Source organism: Drosophila tropicalis, unplaced genomic scaffold, assembly GCF_018151085.1.
Source record: "Drosophila tropicalis isolate 14030-0801.00 unplaced genomic scaffold, ASM1815108v1 contig_175, whole genome shotgun sequence".
Classification (NCBI taxonomy): domain Eukaryota; kingdom Metazoa; phylum Arthropoda; class Insecta; order Diptera; family Drosophilidae; genus Drosophila; species Drosophila tropicalis.
In genome coordinates this window covers 22,545-46,721 of record NW_027172621.1, presented here as the reverse complement: position 1 = coordinate 46,721, position 24,177 = coordinate 22,545, and the positions used below count along the sequence as shown (strand labels likewise).

At 38.0% G+C, this 24,177-nt stretch overlaps 1 protein-coding gene and 1 long non-coding RNA gene across 2 annotated transcripts in view; one reads left to right on the top strand and one right to left on the bottom strand.

The window, feature by feature from the left end:
• LOC137572070 (uncharacterized) overlaps positions 1–23,987 on the top strand; it is a 96,992-nt gene extending 73,005 nt beyond the window's left edge. Inside the window, exon 3 of the long non-coding RNA XR_011031525.1 lies at positions 23,907–23,987. This is a non-coding gene — a long non-coding RNA (uncharacterized lncRNA). The remainder of the gene's footprint in view (positions 1–23,906) is intronic.
• Positions 18,010–19,914, bottom strand: LOC137572068 (uncharacterized). The gene is made up of 2 exons (XM_068283849.1): positions 18,638–19,914; positions 18,010–18,560 (listed from the first exon to the last, which is right to left on the bottom strand). Exon 1 carries the CDS (start codon positions 19,619–19,621, stop codon positions 19,277–19,279), a length of 345 nt encoding a protein of 114 aa, XP_068139950.1. The 5' UTR covers positions 19,622–19,914; the 3' UTR covers positions 18,010–18,560; positions 18,638–19,276.
• Positions 23,988–24,177: the final 190 nt, after the last annotated feature.

Here is a 24,177-nt window from a genome sequence, read left to right as displayed (position 1 = left end):
GTCTGACTAACTACTCTCTTCACGAACCTCTTCGTGTTCTTTGCCAATCTTTTAACAACCTTTCTCACCTTATCTCTCCTCATCTTTCTGTCACTTCTCTTCGCGCTATACTTTTTAATCATCTACAGCGAAACCAATGAAAACATTCTGGACTTGGATTGGCTGCAACTCATCCCTGGCCACATTGGCTGTGAATCGGGGCAAAGCTGGCACCTTGTGCAAATAAAACACCTCCACCGGGCCGGGGATGTTTAGTTGTGTATAAAGCTAAGCTACCTTCTTCATTTCATTACTATCTGTCTTTAGCTTAAGCTTTTTCGTCGACTGCTGTGTTAGTTGACGTAAATAAATAAATAAATAAATATTATCTGGTACGTTGTGTCCGGAGGTTGGTGTTGGTTGCTTTTGTGTGTGTGTGTTAGGGTTCCTAGGTAGTGTGTTGATTGGAGCTTGGGTATTGGTTGTGTGCTGAATGGGGCGTCTGAGTTTGTTGGCGTATGTGGTTTCCAATTGTTGGCTGTGTCTTGTATGGTATATGTTAAGTGCTGTTTTGTTGTCTACCTTTTCGATGATTTTGATTGCAGTTAATTTCTGTTGTTTGCGGAATATGAGGCATTTGCGGTCAAGGGGGTAGTGTTAATGGTCTATCTCTGGGTTATTTATGCAGTTAAGGCATTTCTTGTTGTTTGAACAATATTGGATTCCGTCTGTATGGTTTGGATCTGAGCAGTTTTTGCATGACTCCGTGCTATTGCACTTTTTGCATTTGAGTGGAAGAGAGATGTATAGACGTATGCGTACGGTTTCGTATCCGATATTGATGGCTTCTGGTAGTTTGAGAGTGGCGAATGTTAGGGTAATAAGTTTGGTTTCAGCAAGTATGACTTTGCTATTTTCATTATTGTTTGTTTGTTGTGTGGTATTTGGTTTTTTTTTTTAAATATTTTTTTAACTTCTGTTACATTTTGTGGTTTTAGTTCTTGTAGGATATCGTTTTCCTCTGTGCCTCTTAGTTCGTTGCAATAGATAACGCCTTTTTTTAAGTTTGATGTTTTGTGTTCTGACGCTGAAATGTTGATATCTGCCATTTTTGTGGCAGTTTTAATGCTTTAGATTATTTTTTGTTTTTATTAGAAGGGAGCCGTCTCTTGTTTTTTTTTTTTGCAAGATTCGACTTCGACTCCGCAAGTAAAGTCGATTGTTTTTTTAATAATAAACGGTGACACTTTTTCGAATGTGCAGTTATCATTTCGTTTTAATATTATGTATTTTGGTTCGCTCAAATGTTTGTTGTTATTTTGTTGGTTGCGTATGCCTATGTCCGGTGGTTCTTGCATTGTTGGTGTTTTGGGCTCAGAGAGTTTGAATTTTGTTGTTTTGTTTTTCTCCCGTAGGTTTGGATGCTGTGACACTTCCTATCTCTGTGGGGGCTGAGGTGTGACTGTCGTCGTATAATAATTTCCTATAAGCTTTGGCTTTGTCTAACATAACTCTAGCTCTATTGTATGCTATTTCTAATCTAAACTTATTTTCTATTTATTATTAGGATAGTCATTTAAATTGTAAATAGGGTCTACTTAATCTTTTTTAATAAAATCTATGGTTTCGTGTTCAAACAAAAAGTGAAATATTGAATCCAAACGTCCCAATCAGTTTTGTCTGCAGAGATATATGAAGGAATGTATTCGTTAAATGTTCGATGATTTCGTTTTATTTTCCCTAATGTTTGTTGGTAATTTGCAGTAGAGGTGAGATTCTTGATCTTCATGTCTTCAAAAATTGCTTTTGCGATATTGTTTGCACTTTTACTTTTGATGGGAATGGCCACTAAATATTTCGTTAGGTCACATATTATTGTGACTATATATTCGTTGCCATGTTACGATTTTTTGTATCCACTATCACTACTGTATCCACGATCACTGTCTCGGTAAGGGTCACTGAAGTTTTTGTGTGTGTCAATGTTTTAGACCTCTGGCATTTTTGACATATACGTAAGTACTCTATTATATGACGTGTTTTTCCAGTAGTAGTGTCTTTTGATTTTCACTAGCATCCTTGAATGCCACTATAACTTTTTTTTCATCTTTTAACCCCTTTCGACCTCAGCGTTACCTGTGAGCAACATCAGCTGTTTAAGAGCGTATGGTTTTTACGGTATATGCAATATATTTAGATATAGACTTAACTTGACGGAGCTGAAGTTACATTTGATAATCATAAATAAATAGTTAGGTCAGTAATTTTTAAAGTTCAATGTTGCTTGTGGGCAACGTTGGGCCATTGTGGTTATTTGAATATTAAATTATTTAGTTTTGAGACCGAAAAAAATAGGAATTATGAATTATGACAAAAAGGCTATATGAATTATGACAAACTGTATAAAATACGTCCTTTACTAAACGGTCTCAATTAAAATTTTGGTATGCTACCTCAGAAAGAACATCAAAGCATCGATGAACAAATCATTGCGTTCAAAGGTATGAATTCATAAGTCCATAATGTCAAAACTGCAATTTAATTTTTTTATTTCAGGTCGAACGGCAGTCAAACAATACAACCCAGTCTTTAGTTTACGACTTTACATTGTACATTGGTGATGGCACCTGTCCTGCTTATGGTTTGGGCCTATCTTCGGATGCAGTCTTATACTTGGCAAAAGGACTTCCCAAGAACCAAAATTTCATGCTCTAGTTTGATAGTTGGTGATGTTCTTGTATGTGTGAAATGGTTTGAAAATAAGCCAGTTCAAGTTGTATCTTCTTGTCAACCTATGAACCCGTTGGAATATACAAACGTTGAAATTCAAAAGATAAAGCTTTTATTGATGTTCCTAGAGGAGGACTAGATTTGGCTGAAATTTCAATAAAGCTTTACAAGGTCAACCATCGTTCAAAAAAGTGGTACATAAAAATTTTTAATTGATGTCTTGGAACATCTGTTACTAACGCGTGGTTATTGTACAGAAATCATCTAAAATTGGCAATCCGAGGCAAAAGCATATTCCCCCAATTAAATTTCAATTAGAAATTGCTCATGAGTTGCTAACCATTAACACTTCGTTCGAAAAAAGAGGCGTCGACCGTCGAATATTGACAGGGCTAACTCTAAACCGATGACGATTAAGTCATCCATGTACAAGAATGATTGTAAAGGCTTAAGTCCAGAAAAAGCTATTGTCATCATTCTTTAAAAAGATTTGTCACTATTCTAAGACAATATGAGAGTCTTTTGATGAACTTCAGACATTAGACCTAGACAAGAGAAGTGCCAAATCTTCACAATTGTTCAAGAATATCATCTATTCTTGACAGCGGAAAACTTATCGGACGATAATTTCTTTTAATTATTTGTATGTTTAATGTCCACTGGCGGCCCAGTGGGCCATAAGTGCCGTTTTTTGTACATTGGACACTCACTAAACTAAAACTATTTTCAAAAACAAACAACTTTTACAAATCCAATAACACAACAAAAACCAATATAACCAACTACGCTACCTACAGGCAATTGTCTCGGCGAGATCTCGTTAGAATTACTAGGCTTCGCCTTGGACACACAAACCTCACTCATTCCTACATCCTCAACCCCACCACCACCGCCTTATGCCAACATTATAACTCTGTTTCTTCTGTTAACCACATCCTTCTAGATTGTCCAAACACCTTAAACCTTAGAAAATTTCTTTTCCCATCCTCCAACCCACTCTCAGCCAAATTTAACCCAACCTTAGAAAACCTATCCAAAGTCGTTCAATTTTTAAAATCATCTAACATTTACGAGCTCATCCAAATAATTAACTATATATGTACATATTACCTCACATTGTAAATATATATGTACATACTTATTTGTAATTTTTCTTTCTTCCTCAATATAAACATGTTATAAGGCCTTTGTAGCCACTAAGCTAAGTTTACTTTTAATTTTACATTATAAGTAAACCGTATATAATAATAATTATAATTATTATTATAATTGTTGCTTCTAGAGTTTCCTCTATTTTGACCTTGTTTTAAACCACTGTTATTATAGTTGTTGTAATTTGTTGTTATTGTTTGGATTGTAATTTCTACCACGACTATAACTTTGGCCTCCTCTATTGTCGTTATTTACACCACGTCGATAATAGAGGACTGTGTTACTTTGACCTGTAATCTCCCTATAACTGTTTACGAATTTTGACACTTCATCATTCATGTTCGTGAATGCAAGCAGTATAATTAGTTTTACCTTGTCAATGGAACAATTTTGTGTCATAGCTTTCACAGCTATCGTAGTGCTGTATTGGCAAGTGGTTGGGTTAGACCTTGACTGATATAGGCACCTTCAAGAGCCTTTGCCACTTTTTCACCTCTCGGATGTATTGATTAGCCGTTTTACTTTTTACTGCAGATTAAGGGCTTTAGCAGATATTACTTCTACTGATTCTCCTTTAACTGCTCTTGTTAACTGAGTAATGATCTCAGCTATTGTTTTCTCAGTGTTTATCAAATTTCTCGCATCGCCTTTTTTATACCATACACCCATAGGGTGAAATGGTATATTAAAGTCGCCAAAATGTATGTAACAGGCAGAAGGAAGCTTCTCCGACCCTATAAAGTATATATATTCTTGATCAGGATGAACAGCCGAGTCGATCTAGCCATGTCCGTCTGTCCGTCCGTCCGTCCGTCCGTCCGTCCGTATGAACACGCAGATCTCGGAGACTATAAGAGCTAGAGCCACCAAATTTGGTATGTATACTCGTGTATCATGTACATATATAGAGTTAATTGGAATTTCGGCCACGCCCCCTTACGCCCCCAGGAATCAAATAAAACTATTTTTCTTAAAAAGTATAACAGCTAGAGACATAAAATTTAGTTTGTATACCCGTTTAGTTAGCGCGCAAAAACTGATTGTTCAAACTTTTTGCCACGCCCCCTTACGCCCCCAGGAATCACATAAAACTGTTTTTCTTAAAAAGTATAATAGCTAGAGACATTAAATTTGGTATGCAGATTAGCTTGATAGACGCGCAGATATTGGCTATTTAAAAATTTTGCCACGCCCACTTCCGCCCCCGCAAATTAAACAAAACTGATTTTCTCAAAAACTAACAAAGCTAAAGTCACCAAATTTAGTATGTACACTGGTATGCGCGCAGAGTATATATATTTTCACGGCCACTTCCGCCTCCATAATTAAGAAAAAACCGATTTTCTCCTGTAGATTTTTGACTATCGCATTCAAATTCGGCAGACTAATTAATCTTATCTATTTCTACAAAACTACCAAATTTTATTGAAATCGGACGAGAAACATGCAAAATATGCGTATGAACGTATTTTACTAAGCGGTCCACAAGGCCAGAATTGGCCGTTGGCTAGCGGCGCTAGAGTGCTCGTATGTTCGTAGAGTGAGCGAGATAGCACATACTATGAAACATGTAAAAACAATTTAATAGATTTTGGTTTTCGAAATTTGAAATATTTGTTTCGCCTGGTGTATGGTATACCCAAGTCGACGAGTCGACTTACTTGCTTTATTTTTTGTTGTGATTAGGCTTATGGCTGTTTGCTAATGTTCGCCTATTAGTGCATCAACTAGATTTAATGAATCTAGGAAGCTTTGCAAATGTTATGGAGGATTTGGTACTAGTTTATTTTTTTCTTGTGCTTTTTTTTTTTTATTTTCGAGGTCAGGTTCTTGGCTGGTTTGTTCGGTTTCTTCTGAGCTGGATAGAATTGACTCGTCAAATTTTTATTTAATGTGTTTGGCACAAAAATATGTAGGTTGTGTCTATCCGATATTGTTCTTAATTTCGGCTTTTTACTTATTTCAAAACAAACTTGAGAAAATTTCATATTTTTGACTTCAACATTCTTTCAAATCCAAAAATGATTTCATTAGTAATGTCATAAATATAAAATAAACAAACTGTTGTTTTAGAGCAAACCGTATGGGGATACTTCATATATATATATATACAGGTTTTTCATAATACAATTTTTAAAGGATTAGCACATTACTCCACTTCACTGTTTTTCGTTGTAATCGTTGGGCCCAAGATGACGTTGAATTTGCTGTGGTGTGGTTTTTAAAGAAGTTTTAGATTAATTATATAAACGCCAGGAAAATATACTCCATAGCTAAAGTCTAATGACAAATGTACAAGTCTTATAGATTGTAAGACAGGATGACTTAATTTAACACTGTCTTTAAACTCCTTGGGGTACTCTTTAGGCGCTTTTTTTTTATATTCTTGTTTGGTCTAGAGCGACATGTGCGAAGTAGCGTATTGACGTGACCATATGAACAACGACTAATTTCTCATCAGCCTAGGCAGCTCCCTCTTAAGACAATATATGTAGATCTTAGGTTTTTCGGAATTCATTGGCTAGATAGCCTGGTAACGGATTTTTTACCACGTGGTATTCCGATTTGAAATTTCTTAACAAGAACACTATATATTATACAACTTATCGCTTCAGCAGGCGGAACTTAAACACGCGTCTTAGGCAAAAGAATTTGCGAACAGATCTTTCAATGGCGTCTTTACATTGAACGATGCCAATGCATCAGTTAACTGTACTCAAAGCTTTTTAGCTCAACCCTGACCATGATCTTATCAGAGTGACCGTTCTCTGATTTGCTCTTCATAAAAGCGCGGTGATTAAAAAAAAAACTCTTCGAAAGAAAAATCCGGTCACTACAATTCAGGCTCATCTTTTTTTATAAAGGGCTCTTAACTAGTAAACTACTAGAAGCTACTTGTATGGATTTTTTCATAAGATATACAATACTTCTTGTATTTGAAATTAGTTTCTCTTGAGTGTATCAGAAGATCAATGAAAGGTATGTATGTATATTTCAGGTGTTTAGTTTTATCTCATCCATATTTTACACTTGGTAGTGAAGTCTATTTAACTGATTGTTATGGATGAATAGGTTTTCTTTTCTTTTTTTATCACTCATTTTGCTCTATTTCATCCATTAAATAGAAACACAGCGTACCTGCTACATTCGAAAAACAGCATACATATGGTACTGTGAGGATGAGAATCATTTGTTCCTAGTACCTCCTTGAACTGGGAAATTTTCTCCCATTATATCGAGGTATACTTACCCTTTTTGCACAAAATTTATTGAGCGTTGAGGTGAGTGGCCTTTATCACTTTTTAAAACCTTAATTAAGTTGTCAACTATACTCAAGTGCCTATTATAAATGGTAAATGTTTACTACTACTACTCGGGCCCAAAACGCGCTTAAACTACATAATTTTAGTATCAAACGAAAGAGAAAAATTCCACGAGCAGGTGCGCCTTGGCGATTTATTTCGTAGTTTTTGAGTAATTAACAAAAGAAAATTAATATTTTTAGCGGGACTATAGCTAAAAGTAGCTGTTTCCGGCTAAAAAAAGCTGTTCAATTTTGAGATGGTGTTGCCAAATGCCGAATTTCGGACACTCGAATACGCGGGCTTTTTGAATCTTTTGTTCACACTATTCTCAACAAACGAAAATATTGTTATTGTTGTTACAATATTTCTTGACTTTATAGAACAAATACACTTTAGATTAAGATATTTGGCTACCAGGGCGCTCAAACAGCGCGCCAAATAAAAAATAGCGTTTGACAACACTGAAATCTAGCTTTAGCCGATTTTTCCACTTTTCAACACTGAAATCTCGAGTAGTAGTAGTAAACATTTACCATTGGTTAACTGGAATCTTTATATTCTATCTAGGTTGTTTGATCTGCTCATATAACGGTTTTCTATTTTATTGTGTTATAACAATATGTCAATAGGATTGACAGACACATTTGTTAACATGAGGAGTAATACCCAAAGAACGTTTATGTGTGATCTATAATTTTAACATTGTTTACAACGTTTGCTGTATTGTCTTTGGTTTAAGTATCGTCGCTGTCGAACCAACCCATATTAAAAATTATGAACAAAAAAATGTAAGAAAATATTAAGTACAAGAAATGTTTTCTGTAAATGATTCTTTCACTCGTTGCAGAGGACGGACGTGTTTTTTTTTGCGCTTATCAATTTTTATTTTTTACTCGCGATTAATTACTTTTACAAATTTAAATTAAATTAAATTCATTATCGGTTTAATTAATAAAAATTTCAACATCCGAATTTTATTTTCATTTCGCGAATTCTTGCTGTCGCTTTTGTTTAAATTTAAATAAAATCAAAACTTACAACAATACTTGCATTAGCGGTGTTGTTGTTTTGCTTATTTCTTTTGCCTTTTGTCTTTACCGTTTTAACTAACTCTCGCGCTTTTGCGTACAAATTGTTGTTGCATGTGTTCAATTTGACGCGCTCTCCCGCTCTTTCCTATTCTTGATTGATTTGCGCTCTCGTCTTTTGCCTACCCGCGACTCTGTGATACGTGTTTTTGTTTTTGTGCTTTCATCTCTTTTTATTCTTTAGTTGTGAAGGCTTACTCTGCACATTAACCCTTGTGTCAGAACTGGTCAGTATATTCTTTACACAGAATTTTTACCTTTAGAATTTTTATTTTTTGTATTTCCTTTTTTAATTAAATTAAACTTTTTGATAAAATGGTTGTCTGCTCAAAAAATAATTGCATAGTTGCCACTAATGCGGTTGACTCCCATGATTATATTCTGTGTTGGTTGTGTGACAATGCGGTTCACGTTAAGTGTGCAGGTTACACAGGCAGAATCAAGGAGTCTATTGCTAAAGGTGGTGGCTTAAAATATGGATGTGATGCTTGCCGAGAGGTCGAGAATGAGATGCGCTCTTTCATGAGGCGGACTAGAGATAGTTTTGACACTTTAAGGGCAGGTTTTAATAAACTCCAAGCGGAGTTTACTGCGGTGGAGACTCAGTTCAGAAGTTTATCGCTTATGAATGAGTCTCCGAAACGTAAAAGGACCAGTCCTTGGGGTGTTTCTGCATCTGTAGACCCGCCAGCGTCTCTTATCGTCCCCGACCGGTCTCATGCACCGTCCACTCCTAATGTACAGCAATTGATTTCGTTTAAGAGCCCGGTTGTGAATGCTATTAGTAAGGAATTACCGGTATCACCTGGGAATGATCTCTTAAAAACGATGCCTATTGTAGTGTCCGATGTGTCCGGGCAATTACCCATTCCAATGGAAATTGCCGATAGTTCTAAAAGTATCGAGGGCCCCGTAAACAAGTCGACTGCTGCAGTGGGTAACTTGTCCAACGTTACTGCTGCGGCTGACGCTTCGGGACCGCGGCCTCTCGTTGGCATACCACCAAAGAAACATATATTTGTTTCTAGGCTAGACCCTGTTGTCACATCTGATGATGTAATAGCCTATATTCGGAAGAAAGTTAACGTCTCGAATATTGCGGTGGAGAAGTTTAAATTTTCTTATTCGCGGGACATTTCGTCTTTTAAAATTAGTGTTTCTGCCAATATCTTCGACACTATATGTCGAGAAGATTTTTGGCCAAAGCATATAATAGTTAAGGAATATACTGTGAAAAAGAAAAATCGGAAACCGATTCGCTTGCCAACAACAACAACTAATACTAATCCTGTCACATCAGCATCTGCTGGTGTGTCAAAAAACTAGCTTCGTCCCTTAACCTGGGTTACCAGAATGTTAGAGGGCTGAGATCTAAACTTTCTAATCTCTTTGTAGATAGTCTTTCTTTTGAACATAACATTCTAGCTTTTACAGAGACGTGGCTAAAACCTGATATTGCTGATGCATCGGTTTTTTCCACAAACTTTTCTATATTCAGACGTGACCGGATTTCTCGTATAGGTGGTGGCGTTCTGATAGCTGTTGATGCTGCTTTATCATCTGAAATGATTCAATTTTCTAGTACCCAGGAGATTGAGTTTGTCGGTGTTAAAGTAAATTTTAAATCTTTTAATGCTTTCATTACTTGTTCCTATATTCCACCATTGTCAGACATGGCGGTATATTTAAATCATTTAGAGGCAATTCAGTTTGTCTCCTCTTTAGTTTCCAGTCAAGACTTGCTCATAGTTGTAGGTGATTTTAATTTACCCGCTTTAGCATGGTCACTAACAGATGAATCTACCACGTTGCTGCCCTCTTTGTCACATGACTTTATTGATGGCCTTCTAGGCTTATCTTTATCCCAAGTCAATCCCGTCTTAAATTCTAATAGAAAATCGTTAGATCTTATTTTTGTATTGGATTCTTCTTATTGTGAGGTTTCTAGGATCGAACCTTTTGTTCTTCCAGAAGACAAATTTCATCCTACATTAAATTTAAAAATTGATTTGCCCTTGCTTTCACCATTACTTGGTTCAAATGAGTTACCTCTAACTAGGTGCTTTCGTAAGACTGACTTTGCCAGCCTTAATGAAAACATTGCTACTACTGATTGGTCTTATCTGTACAATTGTAGAGATATGAACTCAGCTGTTCGTTTTTTCTATGATACTCTGAATTCACTCTTTGATATTTGTGTGCCTCTTGGTAGGCTGGAGCGGCTTAACAAACCTCCCTGGTTCTCTCGTGAGTTATCCAATTTGAAAAATGTGAAGACACGATATTATAAGAAGTTTCAAAAAACACGTCGTTCATCAGATTATGCTCTGTATACAGTCGCTCGTTCAAAATTCATGATGCTTAATACACAATGCTATAAGAATTATCTTCAGCGGTGTAAGCTTCAGTTTTCTTCCGACCCTAAACAATTTTATAACTTTGTTAATTCTAAACGTAAGACCTCTGTGCACCCATCTTTTTTGTCTTTTCAAAATAAAAAAGCAAGCACTGATCAGGCAATTGCCGATATGTTTGCGAGTTTTTTCAAAACAACTTATTCCTCAACGGAATATCGAGCAAGTCCGTATCCTTATCATTTAAAAAAGGCTAATTGCATTTTCAATCCAGTCATTGATGAAAGTTCTATTCTTAGTGAACTTAAATTAGTTAAACCTGTTTATTCTCCGGGGCCAGATGGTCTTCCTGGATGCGTACTCAGGTTCTGTGCAAACGCATTATGTAAACCCATTTTAAAATTGTTTCTATTGTCTGTCGAATCTTCCTCTTTTCCATCTATTTGGAAGGAGTCGTATATCATTCCTCTGCATAAAAATGGCAAAAAGTCCGAAGCCTCTAACTATAGGGGTATCTCAAAATTGTCCGCTATTCCGAAAGCTTTTGAGAAAATTATAACTTCTCAATTGCAACATTTTTGCAGTTCTATTATTTCACCATCCCAACATGGGTTTGTGAAACGTAGATCTACAACCACTAACCTTTTAGAATTTACATCAGTAATTATCAAGGGGTTTAAAAATGGTAAACAAACTGATGTAATATATACTGACTTTAGCAAAGCCTTTGATTCCGTTAATCATACCCTATTACTTTCTAAGCTGAGCGACATTGGGTTTCCACCCCTTTTCCTTTCTTGGGTTCGTGAATATTTAACAAATAGAAAACAGAAGGTACTTTTTAAGTCTTCTTTTTCCGCTTCCATTCCTGTGACTTCTGGTGTACCTCAAGGTAGTCATCTTGGCCCTCTGCTCTTCACACTATTCATTAACGATCTTCCATCAGTCATTGTTCATTCGCGTGTGCTTATGTATGCTGACGATGTCAAGCTTTGTCTTACTCATAAAGATACAGATTCATTTAGTCGGCTACAAGCTGATCTTAAAAACTTTCAATCCTGGTGCCAGTTTAATCTACTAAATCTTAACACTACCAAATGTAAGGTAATGACTTTTTTCCGTAACTCTCCTCAACTGGTCACTTATTTTCTAAACAATAGCCCTCTGGAACGTCTAAATAATATGAATGATTTGGGCGTACTTATGGACCATAAGTTAAATTTTAACACCCATATTTCCACCACGGTCGCAAAGGCCATGAGTGTCCTGGGTTTCATTAAAAGATGGTCAAAAGAATTTGATGACCCCTATACAACTAAAGTTCTTTTCACTTCGCTTGTCCGTCCTATTTTAGAGTATGGATCTTGCATTTGGTCACCTCAATATGAGTCGCACCAGATTAGACTTGAATCCGTTCAAAAGCAGTTCTTGTTATTTGCTCTTCGTGGCTTAAGCTGGGATCGCAATGTCAATTTGCCTTCGTATTCTAGTAGACTTCTCTTGATTAACCTTCCATCCCTAACTAACCGTAGAATTATGCTTGGTGTCATTTTTATGCACAAGCTCCTAATTGGTGATATCGACTCGCCTGAGTTATTAGCTCAGGTGAATCTGTCGGTACCATGTAGACGGAGTAGACATCCTTTGATACCTTTATCCCTTAGTCGTTGTTCTTCTAACTATGCTATGCATGAACCTTTTAGGGTCCTCTGCTCTGATTACAACCTTCTATTCCCTGTAATCGGCTCAGAGTTTTCTATTAATATGCTTAAAACATCTATCCTATCCCATTTAGTTAATAGATAGCTGTAGTATTATTTGTTTGTCTGTTTTTTCTATTGTGTACTTGTCCACGCGATTCGTGCCGTGCGTTATACGGCTGCACCCCTCGGTCGGTCGGGTGGGAGGTGGTGCTTGGGCTCGCGCGTAACAGGCTATGTCCTGGTGTCGTAGGGGCCACTTGAACGTACTGCGCATAGTATCGTCAACGTCCGCTATAATAAAATATAAATAATTTATGATCATGATAAAAAATTTATTTTCAAAAAGGGTATATTAATTAAACTCCTTCTAGAACGTAAGAGCTACAGAGTTAAAATTGCGTGGAGCCTTGTTTATACAGCACAGGTTGTATATCTCAGATTCAGCCGGATATACATAGCTCCCGAATTCAGCCGGATAAAGCTCCCAGACAAATGGCAAATTCATGAACAGTGACTTTTCTCAATAACTTCGCTATTTTCTAAACTTTTCGTGAAATTTAATACTGGTGAGTTAATTACACCTATAAATGATTGTGCCAAAATTGATGAAGATCGAGTGACTATATCATTTAGATCCCATGAAAACGATCGATCAAAAACAGTAGAGTATTGCAATTCAGTGAAATTGATTAAATACATCTGCAAGTACGTGAATAATGGCAGCGATATGACAGTTTTTGGTGATCAAGCTGGAAATGGCGACAGAAATGCTGGAAGATACATTAGCAGCAATGAGGCGAATTTTCTCATTTCCCATGCAGTTTCCCATTCGATTGGCATTCGCATGGGACAATTGTATGTTGCCTGTTTGGTAAACCAGACAGTCTTTATATTTATGCGGAGAATGGAAAAACAAAAAATATTGTGTACCCATAATTATTACAGAATGTATTTAAAAGTTATGCTTTGTTGTGATCCAAATTTTTTATGCGTGCACCGACAAAATGCCACAATGAAGCGAGTATCGACCGCAACGCCATCTGCTGCAGGCGCTGGCACCGCGAAACGGAGTTTGCCTGGTTTCCTAAATTACATTTTTGGAATGAAATGAATTCATTACGGTTGTGAAAGGAAATAAAACTTTTCCTTTTCAAATATCAAACAAAAAAGGTATTTTATAATTTTTTAATCCGCAAACGAAATGTTACAAAAAACAAATCCATCTGGTGGCGAAAAGCAGTTTGCTGGGTTTTCTAGTATACATAAAAATGTTGTGTGACCTACAACTGCTATGCAATCAGAAACTACTGAATCGGTTGCGTTCAAATTTTGACATAGTGCAGAGTCAGGTTCAAGCATATCATTCTCGCGATCGCGAAGAAACGTTCGTAGCCAAGTTTTGAATGGCCAAGGATCGATTTCGTATGACATTTTCGGCGGTCTTGTATGTACATATAAGTAGAGACACGAAAAAATATCGATACTTATTGATATCGAGTATATTCGTTATTGATACCGATATTTTATACTTGTGTAAAATGCTAATTATAATTATAATTATAAGAATAATTATTCAACCCAAACGATAGTTAATGTGGGGTAGCACACGATTTATTATTTTATTGCAGCTAGTACGTCTATCTTGGTTTAGCGTCACCGGAAGAAGAAACCAACAACTTCCAGTTTGGCCAAGGCCCAAGGGCCGCACACCGATATTTTCCATAGACGGGCTTAATACTAACAATCGATATTCAAAATAATAACTTACTACTAACAATCGATACTTAAAAATACTGACATCGATATATGTGTAAACATTTAAAGGAATTCATAAATAACTGACATCAACGCGGCCGTCCTGACAAGGAATCGACCTCGATTCTAGTTACTAACAAAAGGGGTAAGTAAAACTTTTACTCGTTGCAGAGGACGGACTTGTTTTTTTTGCGCTTATCAAATTTTATTTTCTTCTCTCGATTAAATACTTTTCTAAAACTTTTAATCTCATCATCGGCTTAATAATAATTTCTGCATCCGAATTTTATTTTCATTTCGCGAATTCTTGCAGTTTCTTTTGTTTAAACTTTAAATATACATAAATCAAAACTTACAACAATACTTGCATTAGCGGTGTTGTTGTTTTGCTTATCTCTTTTGCCTTTACCTTTGTAACTAACTCTCGCGCTCTTGCGTACAAATTGTTGTTGCATAAGTTTAATTTGACGCGCTCTCGTCAGTACTGGTCATTATATTCTTATACAGATTTTTTACCTTTACAATTTTTATTTTTTTATTCCTTTTTTAAAATAAATTTAACTTTTTGTTAAAATGGTTGTCTGCTCAAAAAATAATTGCATAGTTGCCAATAATGCGGTTGACTCCCATGATTATATTCTTTGTTGATTGTGTGACAATGCGGTTCACGTTAAGTGTGCAGGTTACACAGGCAGAATCAAGGAGTCTATTGCTAAAGGTGGTGGCTTAAAATATGGATGTGATGCTTGCCGAGAGGTCGAGAATGAGATGCGCTCATTCATGAGGCGGACTAGAGATAGTTTTGACACTTCAAGGGCAGGTTTTAACAAACTCCAAGTGGAGTTTACTGCGGTGGAGACTCACGGATTAGACTTGAATCCGTTCAAAAGCAGTTCTTGCTATTTAGACTTCTCTTGATTAACCTTCCTTCCCTAACGAACCGTAGAATTATGCTTGGTGTTATTTTTATGCACAAGCTCCTAATTGGTAATATCGACTCGCCTGAGCTATTAGCTCAGGTAAATCTGTCGGTACCATGTAGACGGAGTAGACATCCTTTGATACCTTTATCCCTTAGTCGTTGTTTTTCTAATTATGCCATGCATGAACCTTTTAGGGTCCTCTGCTCTGATTACAACCTTCTATTCCCGGTAATCGGCTCAGAGTTTTTTATTAATATACTTAAAACATCTATCCTATCACATTTAGTTAATAGATAGCTATAGTATTATTTGTTTGTCTGTTTTTTCTATTGTGTATTTGTCCACGCGATTCGTGCCTCGGTCGGTCGGGTGGGAGGTGAGCAGTTATCTGCTTGGGCTCGCGAGTAACAGGCTTTCTCCTGGTGTCGTAGGGACCACTTGGACGTATCCACATTCTTAATAACTACGAATTCCCCCTTATCAAAGCTAACGGCAGGGAGGTGATGCTTCGCATAATACTCAGCATTATATTCTTGAGACTTTTCAATGTTACTGAAGGCTATTCTCCGGACGTCCACCTCTGAGGCATCGACCTCCGCAGTCCTCTCACCCAACCGTTCGGTTAGTTCATCCACTACAACGCCTCGTTGTTCAATCCCGAATAAGAGTACGAAAGCGGCAATTTTGTTGTGGAGTGGACGGAGTTATTCAATGCAAACTCTATGTTCGCAAGTTGTTGAACCCAATCCGCGTGGTCCACGGCTGCCGTCAGTTTACCTAACAAAAGGCCCAAGACACGATTAACGCGCTCTGATCTCTCTTCTGTACAAGAATTATATTATTCCACCTCAGAAATTCTGCAAATTCTGAAGACGTAAAGCAGTTACCTCGGTCGCTGATAATTCGGCGGGGTCTACTGTAATTTGTAAAGTACTGAGATTTTAACGTCTGACATGCTTCACGCAAATTAGTATTGGCAGCAGGGTACAGCTTCACAAACTTAGTGAAAGAGTCAATAACAACAAGAAGATTCTTTTTCTTAGAGCGTATGAACGGAAGTGGACCTAGATGGTCAATATGAATGGTATCAAACGGCAGGGGCACTTTCGGAATACTGTGTAGCGTGACACGGTTGTCTTGAGCGGAAGCGGAGTAGTGATACACTTGAGGCAGTTTTTAATACAATTGTTGACGTAACACTTCATACACGGAAACCAGTAGTACTTCTTGATTTGTGCACAACACTTCTCAGTGGTCATATGGCCAAGCTTCTCATGTACCATTCGTATGGCATGATTTATCATTTCGGAAGGGACATAAAGTTGGGGAACACTCGTCGGGGACAGACGGTACACTACTCCGTCTCGCAGTTCGAAATCTGCTATTTCATGTTTCTCTAAATCATCTCGAAGTTTGACAATCTCAGGGTCACGGTTCTGAGTTAAGTGCAGTTGGAGGTCGAGGTTTAAACCGTCAACGTATGCGGCAGTTTCTATTCTGCTCTGCCCCCGAGCGGTGTACAATAGTGTAGTTGTAATTTTCTAACAGCAGGGCCCTGCGAGCAATTTAAGCGGAATGTCCACCGTTTCTCAGTATCAACGCCATGGAATTACAATCCGTAACGATTTTGAACGGGATGAACTTAAGGTATGTCTCAAAGCTTTTGAAGGCAAATACGATTGCTAACGTCTCTAGTGCATAACTAGAGAAGTAGAACACTGGGTGAAATTTACCGTCGGTTTGTTTTTGGAGGAGCACTGCTCCGAAACCCGATGAACTAGCATCGCAGTGTAACTCTGTATCAGACTTCGGGTTGTATATGGATAAAATGGGGGATTCGATCAGTTTCGACTTCAGGGTTCGGAAGGATGCGACTCATTCCTCGGAGAAGACATAAGGGGTATTTTTTCTTAACTTTTGGGACATCGGATACGCAATCTTGGCGAAGCCAGGTACAAATCGGCGGAAGTACGAAAATAAGCCTAAGCAGCGCTCTAATTCCTTGCTATTCCTTGGGATGGGCAAATCAAGTATCGCCTGAAGATGAGCTGGTTTAGGCGTGATACCGACAGAATTGGCTAAGTAAACCAAGTACTCTAGTTCCCTTTACGCAAAACGGCATTTGGCCAGCTTGAGGCATAGCCCGTTCACTCTTAACGTATACAGTATTTCCTTCAGTACCTCAAGATGGGTTTCAAAGTCATGCGATGCGACCAGGATATCATCCATGTATATCACCAGTTGACCTCGCTTTATAAATTTCTTAAGGACAAAATAAACGAATCTAGCGAACACGGAAGGTTCATTACAGAGACCGAAGGCCATGCGTACATATTCAAACTGGCCATAAGGCGTCCTTTGTAACCCAGTATATTTGATTGAATCTGGATGCATTTTCACATGGTGGAATCCGTTCTTCAAGTCCAGGACAGTGAAGAATGATTACCACCCAGATGTTCGATGCAATCATCTAACAGAGGAATCGGAAAATGATCCCACACAGTAATTTTGTTCAACGGGCGGTAATCTACACACTTTCTTAGAGTGTTGTCCTTTTTGCGTACACGGACAATCGCGGCAGCGTAAGGGGAACTACTGTGGCGAATAATGCCAGCTTTTAAGAGATCATCACGCATCTCGATGCGTTCGTGGTACGACAGACGACGGGGACGGCAGAAAATGCGAGTTTGGCTAGTCAGTTCTATTTTCATCTCATAATTCACGGGCTTAACTAAATCTCAGGAAAACTGTACATAAGCAGGGGAAATAATAGACTTTAAGTTTGCGGCTTGCTCTTTCCGTAAAGTGGGCTCTATATCGAATTCTGAATCATCGACAGCAGGGACCTCAATGGCATTTACTGCCATAAGTGCATCATTCAGTGTTTCTGGAGGTACAGCTAAAGTTTCTAGAAGGGGAGAATCAGACAACACTTCGGCAGATACAATCCTATTCTTATAGCGCGGTAGTACCGCTACATCTTTTCTCAATATGTCAAATGACTTCAGAACAGCAGTGAGTTTCGCATCTATACAATCAGTAGGTTTATTCATAAGTGTCATACATTCTCTTCTATATTTCTTTTCCTTAAGTTTACAAAGTCTAATGTTAGTTTTATACAGAAGATCTCTACCTATAATTATCGGTAGTTCGGTGGAATGAAAAAACAAAACTAACTAGTTCCGGACGGGGTCGAACCAGGATTTATTCACTTTTAGCCAGGAACTCTACCCCTTACACCACCGTGCTGGTTGAAGACCACTCGGCGATTTATCTATAAGTCACCGAAGCTATAACTTTAAACGCGATTTTTCAGGAAAATATAGAATAGTGCGCCGAAATATTTCACACAGCTTCAAATGACGGGGTATTCTACAACATATCCAAAATTCATCCAAATCGGTGATTCGCATACCTGAAGTTCCCCTTGTCAGTACTGAGGAAGCGGACAATACACTGAACTTGACCCAGTGACAGAAGTTAACTATTTCCTAAACCATGGCAGTTCAATCTACTGGGGTTAAGACGGCAGTGAGGGGAGACTTCAGATTGGCGTAAAAAACTCTTCCGGCTGCCCGAATCGGGAAGGGAGAACATATTTATAAATTTCCTATCTTGCACTTCATCACAAACAAAAGCAACACTCACTTGTTGTAAATGGTTAAGTCTAATTGTTGGCGCCGGCAGTGGTGGCGGTGGCAGTTTCAATCCGAGACGGGCAGCTTTTATAGATGTGGCCCACTATGCCACACTTAAAACAGGGATTCGGCGGTCTGATCGGTTTCGGGAATTGGTGTTTATAATGCCCCCATCCCGAGCAGTTGAAGCATCTGGTCTCACTCGTGGCAGGGCCTGAAGATTTGTTCACGGACAATAAGGCACTGATGTTTTTTTGGCGGCGGCAGCCTGTACACGGGAGCGCTCGTAGCGTTCCAGGAGGGGCTCAGCTCAGCCACCGTACGCGCTGAGTGCAACATACCGACTCCAGTAGAGTTGTCCCGCAGTCCGTCGATGATAAGTTCAACAAGCTTGTTCTCCGGAATCGGGGCATTCATTGCAATCTCCTGCATCTCGATTGCAAATCTTAAAAATCCTTCGCCTGTCCTAATGCGCCGGCTACGCAGAGCGTGGTACACCTCTTGAATACTGCGCGAGCGTCTAAACTCGCGGAGGATTGATTTGACACCGTGCGCAGCAACACCGCCGCCGTACCCTCCAGCATGCGACATGCAACCAGGCGTAGACAGTCGTTTAACTGCAGTATCTCGAACGCATCCTCTAGATCGTTCAGCCATTTCTTGACATCGTATGAAGTATCGGCAGAGAATCGAAAACCATGCTCTCGATAACGCTCAGAGCATTGACCTGCTGTCTCGGTGCTCGGTGATCGTCCATACTCTGTTGCAGCTTGAGGATCTGCTGCTGCAGTTGTAGCAACTCATGTTGTTTTCGGTGCATTATCAGTTGCTCGTCCAGGCTGGAGGAGGCGAAAGCAGCAGACGTGATGACTGTGGCGGAAGACGGCATGAAGGGCACTACGGCAGGCATGTCTTCCCATTGGTCCGCGGCCAAGGGAACGTCAAAGTCAGTGACTGGTGCGGTAAGCGAGGCAGCAGCATGCATAGCGAACATGTAAGCGGCGGACACAGCTGTAGCAGGCACGGCAGCGGCGGGCACAGCGGCAGCGGGCACAGCAGAGGCGGGCACAGCGGCAGCGGGCACCGCAACGACGTCAATGGCAGCAGCAAGCTTGGAAGCGTCAGGCACAGCAGAGGCGGGTGCGGCATCGGCGGGTCCAGAAGCGGCGGGCACAGCAGTGGGCACGGCAGTGGGCGCGGCAGCAGCAGACACGGCCACGGGGTCAACCGCAGCTGCGGGCGTGGAAGCATCAATCTTAGGCGCGTGTGGCCTACGTCCTAGCCGATAAAGTTACACCAGGTTTGGTGGCAGGCGCCGACAGCGCTGATTCTTCGCCGTCTCGTGTAGCGGTGATCAATGAAGCGTGCATTCGGCAAATTTGCCCGACTGTGGCTGACGGCGGTACCTCAACTCCGTTTGCGCGCAGAGCTCTCATCATCTCCTTTGGTGATTCCCATTGTATAGCTGGTCAGGGCAATTTGACCTGAAATGATCAAAACTTGACAAGAGATTTGACGTGTACAGAAATATGTAATATTACTTAATACTAACTTACTACTAACAATTGATACTTAAAAATACTGACATCGATATATGTGTAAACATTTAAAGGAATTTATAAATAACTGGCATCTTACACTTGATACTTTTGTTTCGATATTTGTACTTAGCAAGTATCCCTGGAGCGGTATCAAGTAAAAATAATTACGACAGTACTACATGCGGTATAAAAAGAAATGCTTAAACAAATACAAAGTCGTTTCGGATGCATTGAAGAAAACTACTTAATTTCAATTTTTTCTTTACTGCATCCGAGATTCAAAAATATCCCTTTTAAAGACAAGTTAGCTTGTGCGAAATGATATCTATGATATAAGCCTTTGTTTTATGCTATCTGAAGTGTTTACATATTTATGTATGTATATACTTATGTAAGTGTCTGTATACACTAGAGCTGTGCGAAACATCGATGTAGTATCGATACATCGATACTTCTCCTTTTGTAAAAAAAGTAATTTTGGGAGTTATTGCTGTTGGCAGACAGCGTTTATAAGGTATGTACATATGTATATACATACATATGTATATCAACTGTAACTTCTTTCCAAGTCAACCTCTGTGCTCTGTATTATTTGTATGTAGGTTGTGCAGCAACCATTGAAGAAAAACAGCAAGAAAACGAGACGCCAGCCAAAACGGCGCGATATGGGCAGTCCAATGTGTGCAATTTTTTGATAAGTCCTCGGATGGCAAGACTGCCAATTGTTTAAATTTTATTATTTCAGACCTCTTCAGATAAAGCATTTCAAGATTGCTGCAAAAAATATTTTTTTAGGGTTTGAAAACTACGAAATCTGAAAATATGACAGTAAAAGAAGAAGCAAATAACCGAAATAGAAAATTTTGACAGCAGTAGCAAACAGCAAAAATCCGAAAGCAAGAAACCCGACAGCAGCAGCAATAGCAAAAATCGGAGACTAAAAATGGCAAATAGCAAAGAAATATGGAAGTACTTTGATAATAACTTAGAAGGAGTCGCTGTGTGTAAAACTTCCTACACTCCATAGGATACAACAAACATCGGCAACATGATCTGCATAACCAACAACAAAGCTTTTTCAGTTTATCAGTTTATGCAATGGCAACAACAGCTCCAACAACAGCAGCAACATAAATAATATAAATAACATAAATAATTATTATTAAAAAAAAAAATTGTATTTCTTTTTGTTTATTAAAATTACTTTGTGTTTATTCAAATTTTAATGTGTATTTAAAATACACAATACAATAAAGAGAAAAGAGTATTGAGTATGTGTACCCTTCAGTACCAAATTGTCGCCGCCGACAATGTCGACGCATTGTCCAAGCCACCGACGTCGGCAGAAAAAAGTTCTGCCGGCGCTTTTCATACTGAGGCTAGCCGACGGCACCCGAACGAAATAATTTCGTTTATGACTTCTGCTAATTAGACTACAGCAATTTAAACACTGATTATGTTCAGTAAGGCTGGAATCATGGTAAGCGAGGAGAGAAGTTCGCTTAAGTTTAAGCATGTTGACAAAAATTGAAAGATTGAATTTCTGTTTTGTAATATTAAGTTTCAAAAAAAATTTAATTTCTGTTTTATAGTTTTAAGTTTGGAAAAAGTATGTTATTTATAATAAAGATTTATATACATATAAAACCAAAAAATGTTTTTTCCTGAAAAACATCGCAACATCGATGTGGCCATACATCGATTTTCCAACAGCTCTACTATACCACACACAATAAAGCAAACATATGTACATATGTATGTAGGTTCAATTTAGTTGGAACTCTACTGCAGAGATCGTTATAAGACACGCACATCTATATGCATGTCTGTATAAACATATGTCTCAGCAGCTGGGAGAAGATGCATCGAGTGAAAATCCGGACTAAGGTTCTAAGGTTCCATTCACCATCCCTTTGGTGTCTAAGGTTTTGCAGTGCCGAAATTTCCAAAAGAGACGATCCTATCTCAGGCGGTTTAATTGGCCTTTTGATCGATATTTTCCAAATGCAACACTAAATATATTTCATGAAACATGTGCCATTCAAAGTGAAAATGTAAGCATTGAATGGCAAAAAAAAAAGAGTGTTTTAATTTGTCAAAGAGCGATATCGTACGGCATCAAAACATAGACCATATGGGAATTTCCACGTACACATTCAAAGTGAGAAAAAGTAAGAACACCACGCTTTTTAAAATAATGTTTACTTTATGACAAGCCTTTTATGTTGAACTTTTTTTAACACTCAAGGGAATGTAAGCTTTTTTTTTTAATTTTGTAAAATATTTTGGACTTTTTTTGGAGGCATTTGAATAGGGAAGGATTTCAGCGGAACTAGAGATAATTAAAACGAAAACAAAAAATTAAAAGGTTCATTCTTGAACGATATTTTGAAAATATTTTTGTTTCATATATATAGTAAATAAAAATCAAATAAAAAATACTGTTTTTTTCACTTGCATTTTATTTGCTCATTGCGGTAAACAAATATATGCTTAAAATAAATAAAATATTTTCGCTAAGAATTAAAAAAAAAAAAAACAAAGGGTTTCAAGATGGTTTAATTTTTTGGTTTCGGTTGACACATCGGCGGAAATGTCCATATGCATTTGTTTGAAAACAAAAAATTATCTGACTTTACACATTTAAGTTAACTTTGCCAATAATACAATACTGCGAAAGGGTTTTTACAGATGTATTTACATTTATACAATATAGTATGCTCAGGTTTAATTTAGCTGAAACGCTACTACAGGGATGCTTATACACATATGTATGTATATTTGGCTGCATTCGCGGAGGCTTAACACTTTTGGGCGACCTGTGTGCTTTGAACTCTCTAAATTTGAGGCTCCTTTAAAGCGCTGAACGATGCTCCTGATTGTATAGCGGCTTCTTTCCATGATTTCGCCTATTTCCGCATACGATTTGCCTTGGTTATGTAAATGCAGGATTATTTTCCTCTGCGCTACGTTGGTTTCCTTTTGTTTTGATGGCATTTTGGCAGCAAACAACAAAACAATCCCAATTTAAATGCAACTTTATTTTTCCAAATTCTAATTTGCCAAATTTTAAATAACGGGATAACCAGGCTACCATATTTCCAAGAAAAAGAGTTGCCCAATCGGTCATAATACTAAAAATTTAATATAGAAAGCATAGTGTGCCAATAATTTTGTTCATCGAAATATGCCTTATTTTTTAGTTTTTTGTTTTTTAGTAATACTATGTTTAAGTTTTTGAAATAAGTTCTTTGTTTATGTATAATAAATACTTTAATCTCCTTGTCTAATATACTTTTTGCGACTCATTTTCATTCCAAGGGTCACACGGTGGCCAGAAAGTTAAAAAAGCTTGCTTTGCCAAAAATTTAGTTCGTCACTGTACATATGTACATATGTACATATGTAGATACATATGTACATACATAAATACATGGGCGTAGTCCTACAGATAAATGAATGTATGGCTATTTAACGTCATTTAATGTGCGAAGTATTATATATTACTAACTATATATGTATGTACATAAGTGAAGTATTGATCTTTTTTAACTCAAAAGTTATTAATGTTTTTCAATGCTTTTTGCAACAAGTCCTCCCATGGCAGCTGTAAAATCACCTGTGTAGAGATGGAAGATGGTGGATGGTAATAGTGGGAATCACTGTTTAGCATCTACCTGTAATCCCAAGCGTTCCCCAGAGATGGAATCGTGCCTTAACATTTATTTCACCATGCAGAAGATTTGTATCACCTATCTCATGCGAACCGCCTGATATACATATATTCAGTGTTACAAGAAGTGTGCCTGTAAAGGACTGAAAACAATATCAAATACTCGGCAGTACCATTTCTTCGCGACAGAAGATGATTGCAGCCTTTAATACAAAGTTTTTATACTTTCATCAGAAACAAATATCAAAAAAATGCTAAATACTAGAAATTTAAAGTTAGAGAGCGGAATAACTAGCCAAAAGCCCACCATTTAACTGCCTATGATCTCAACATTTT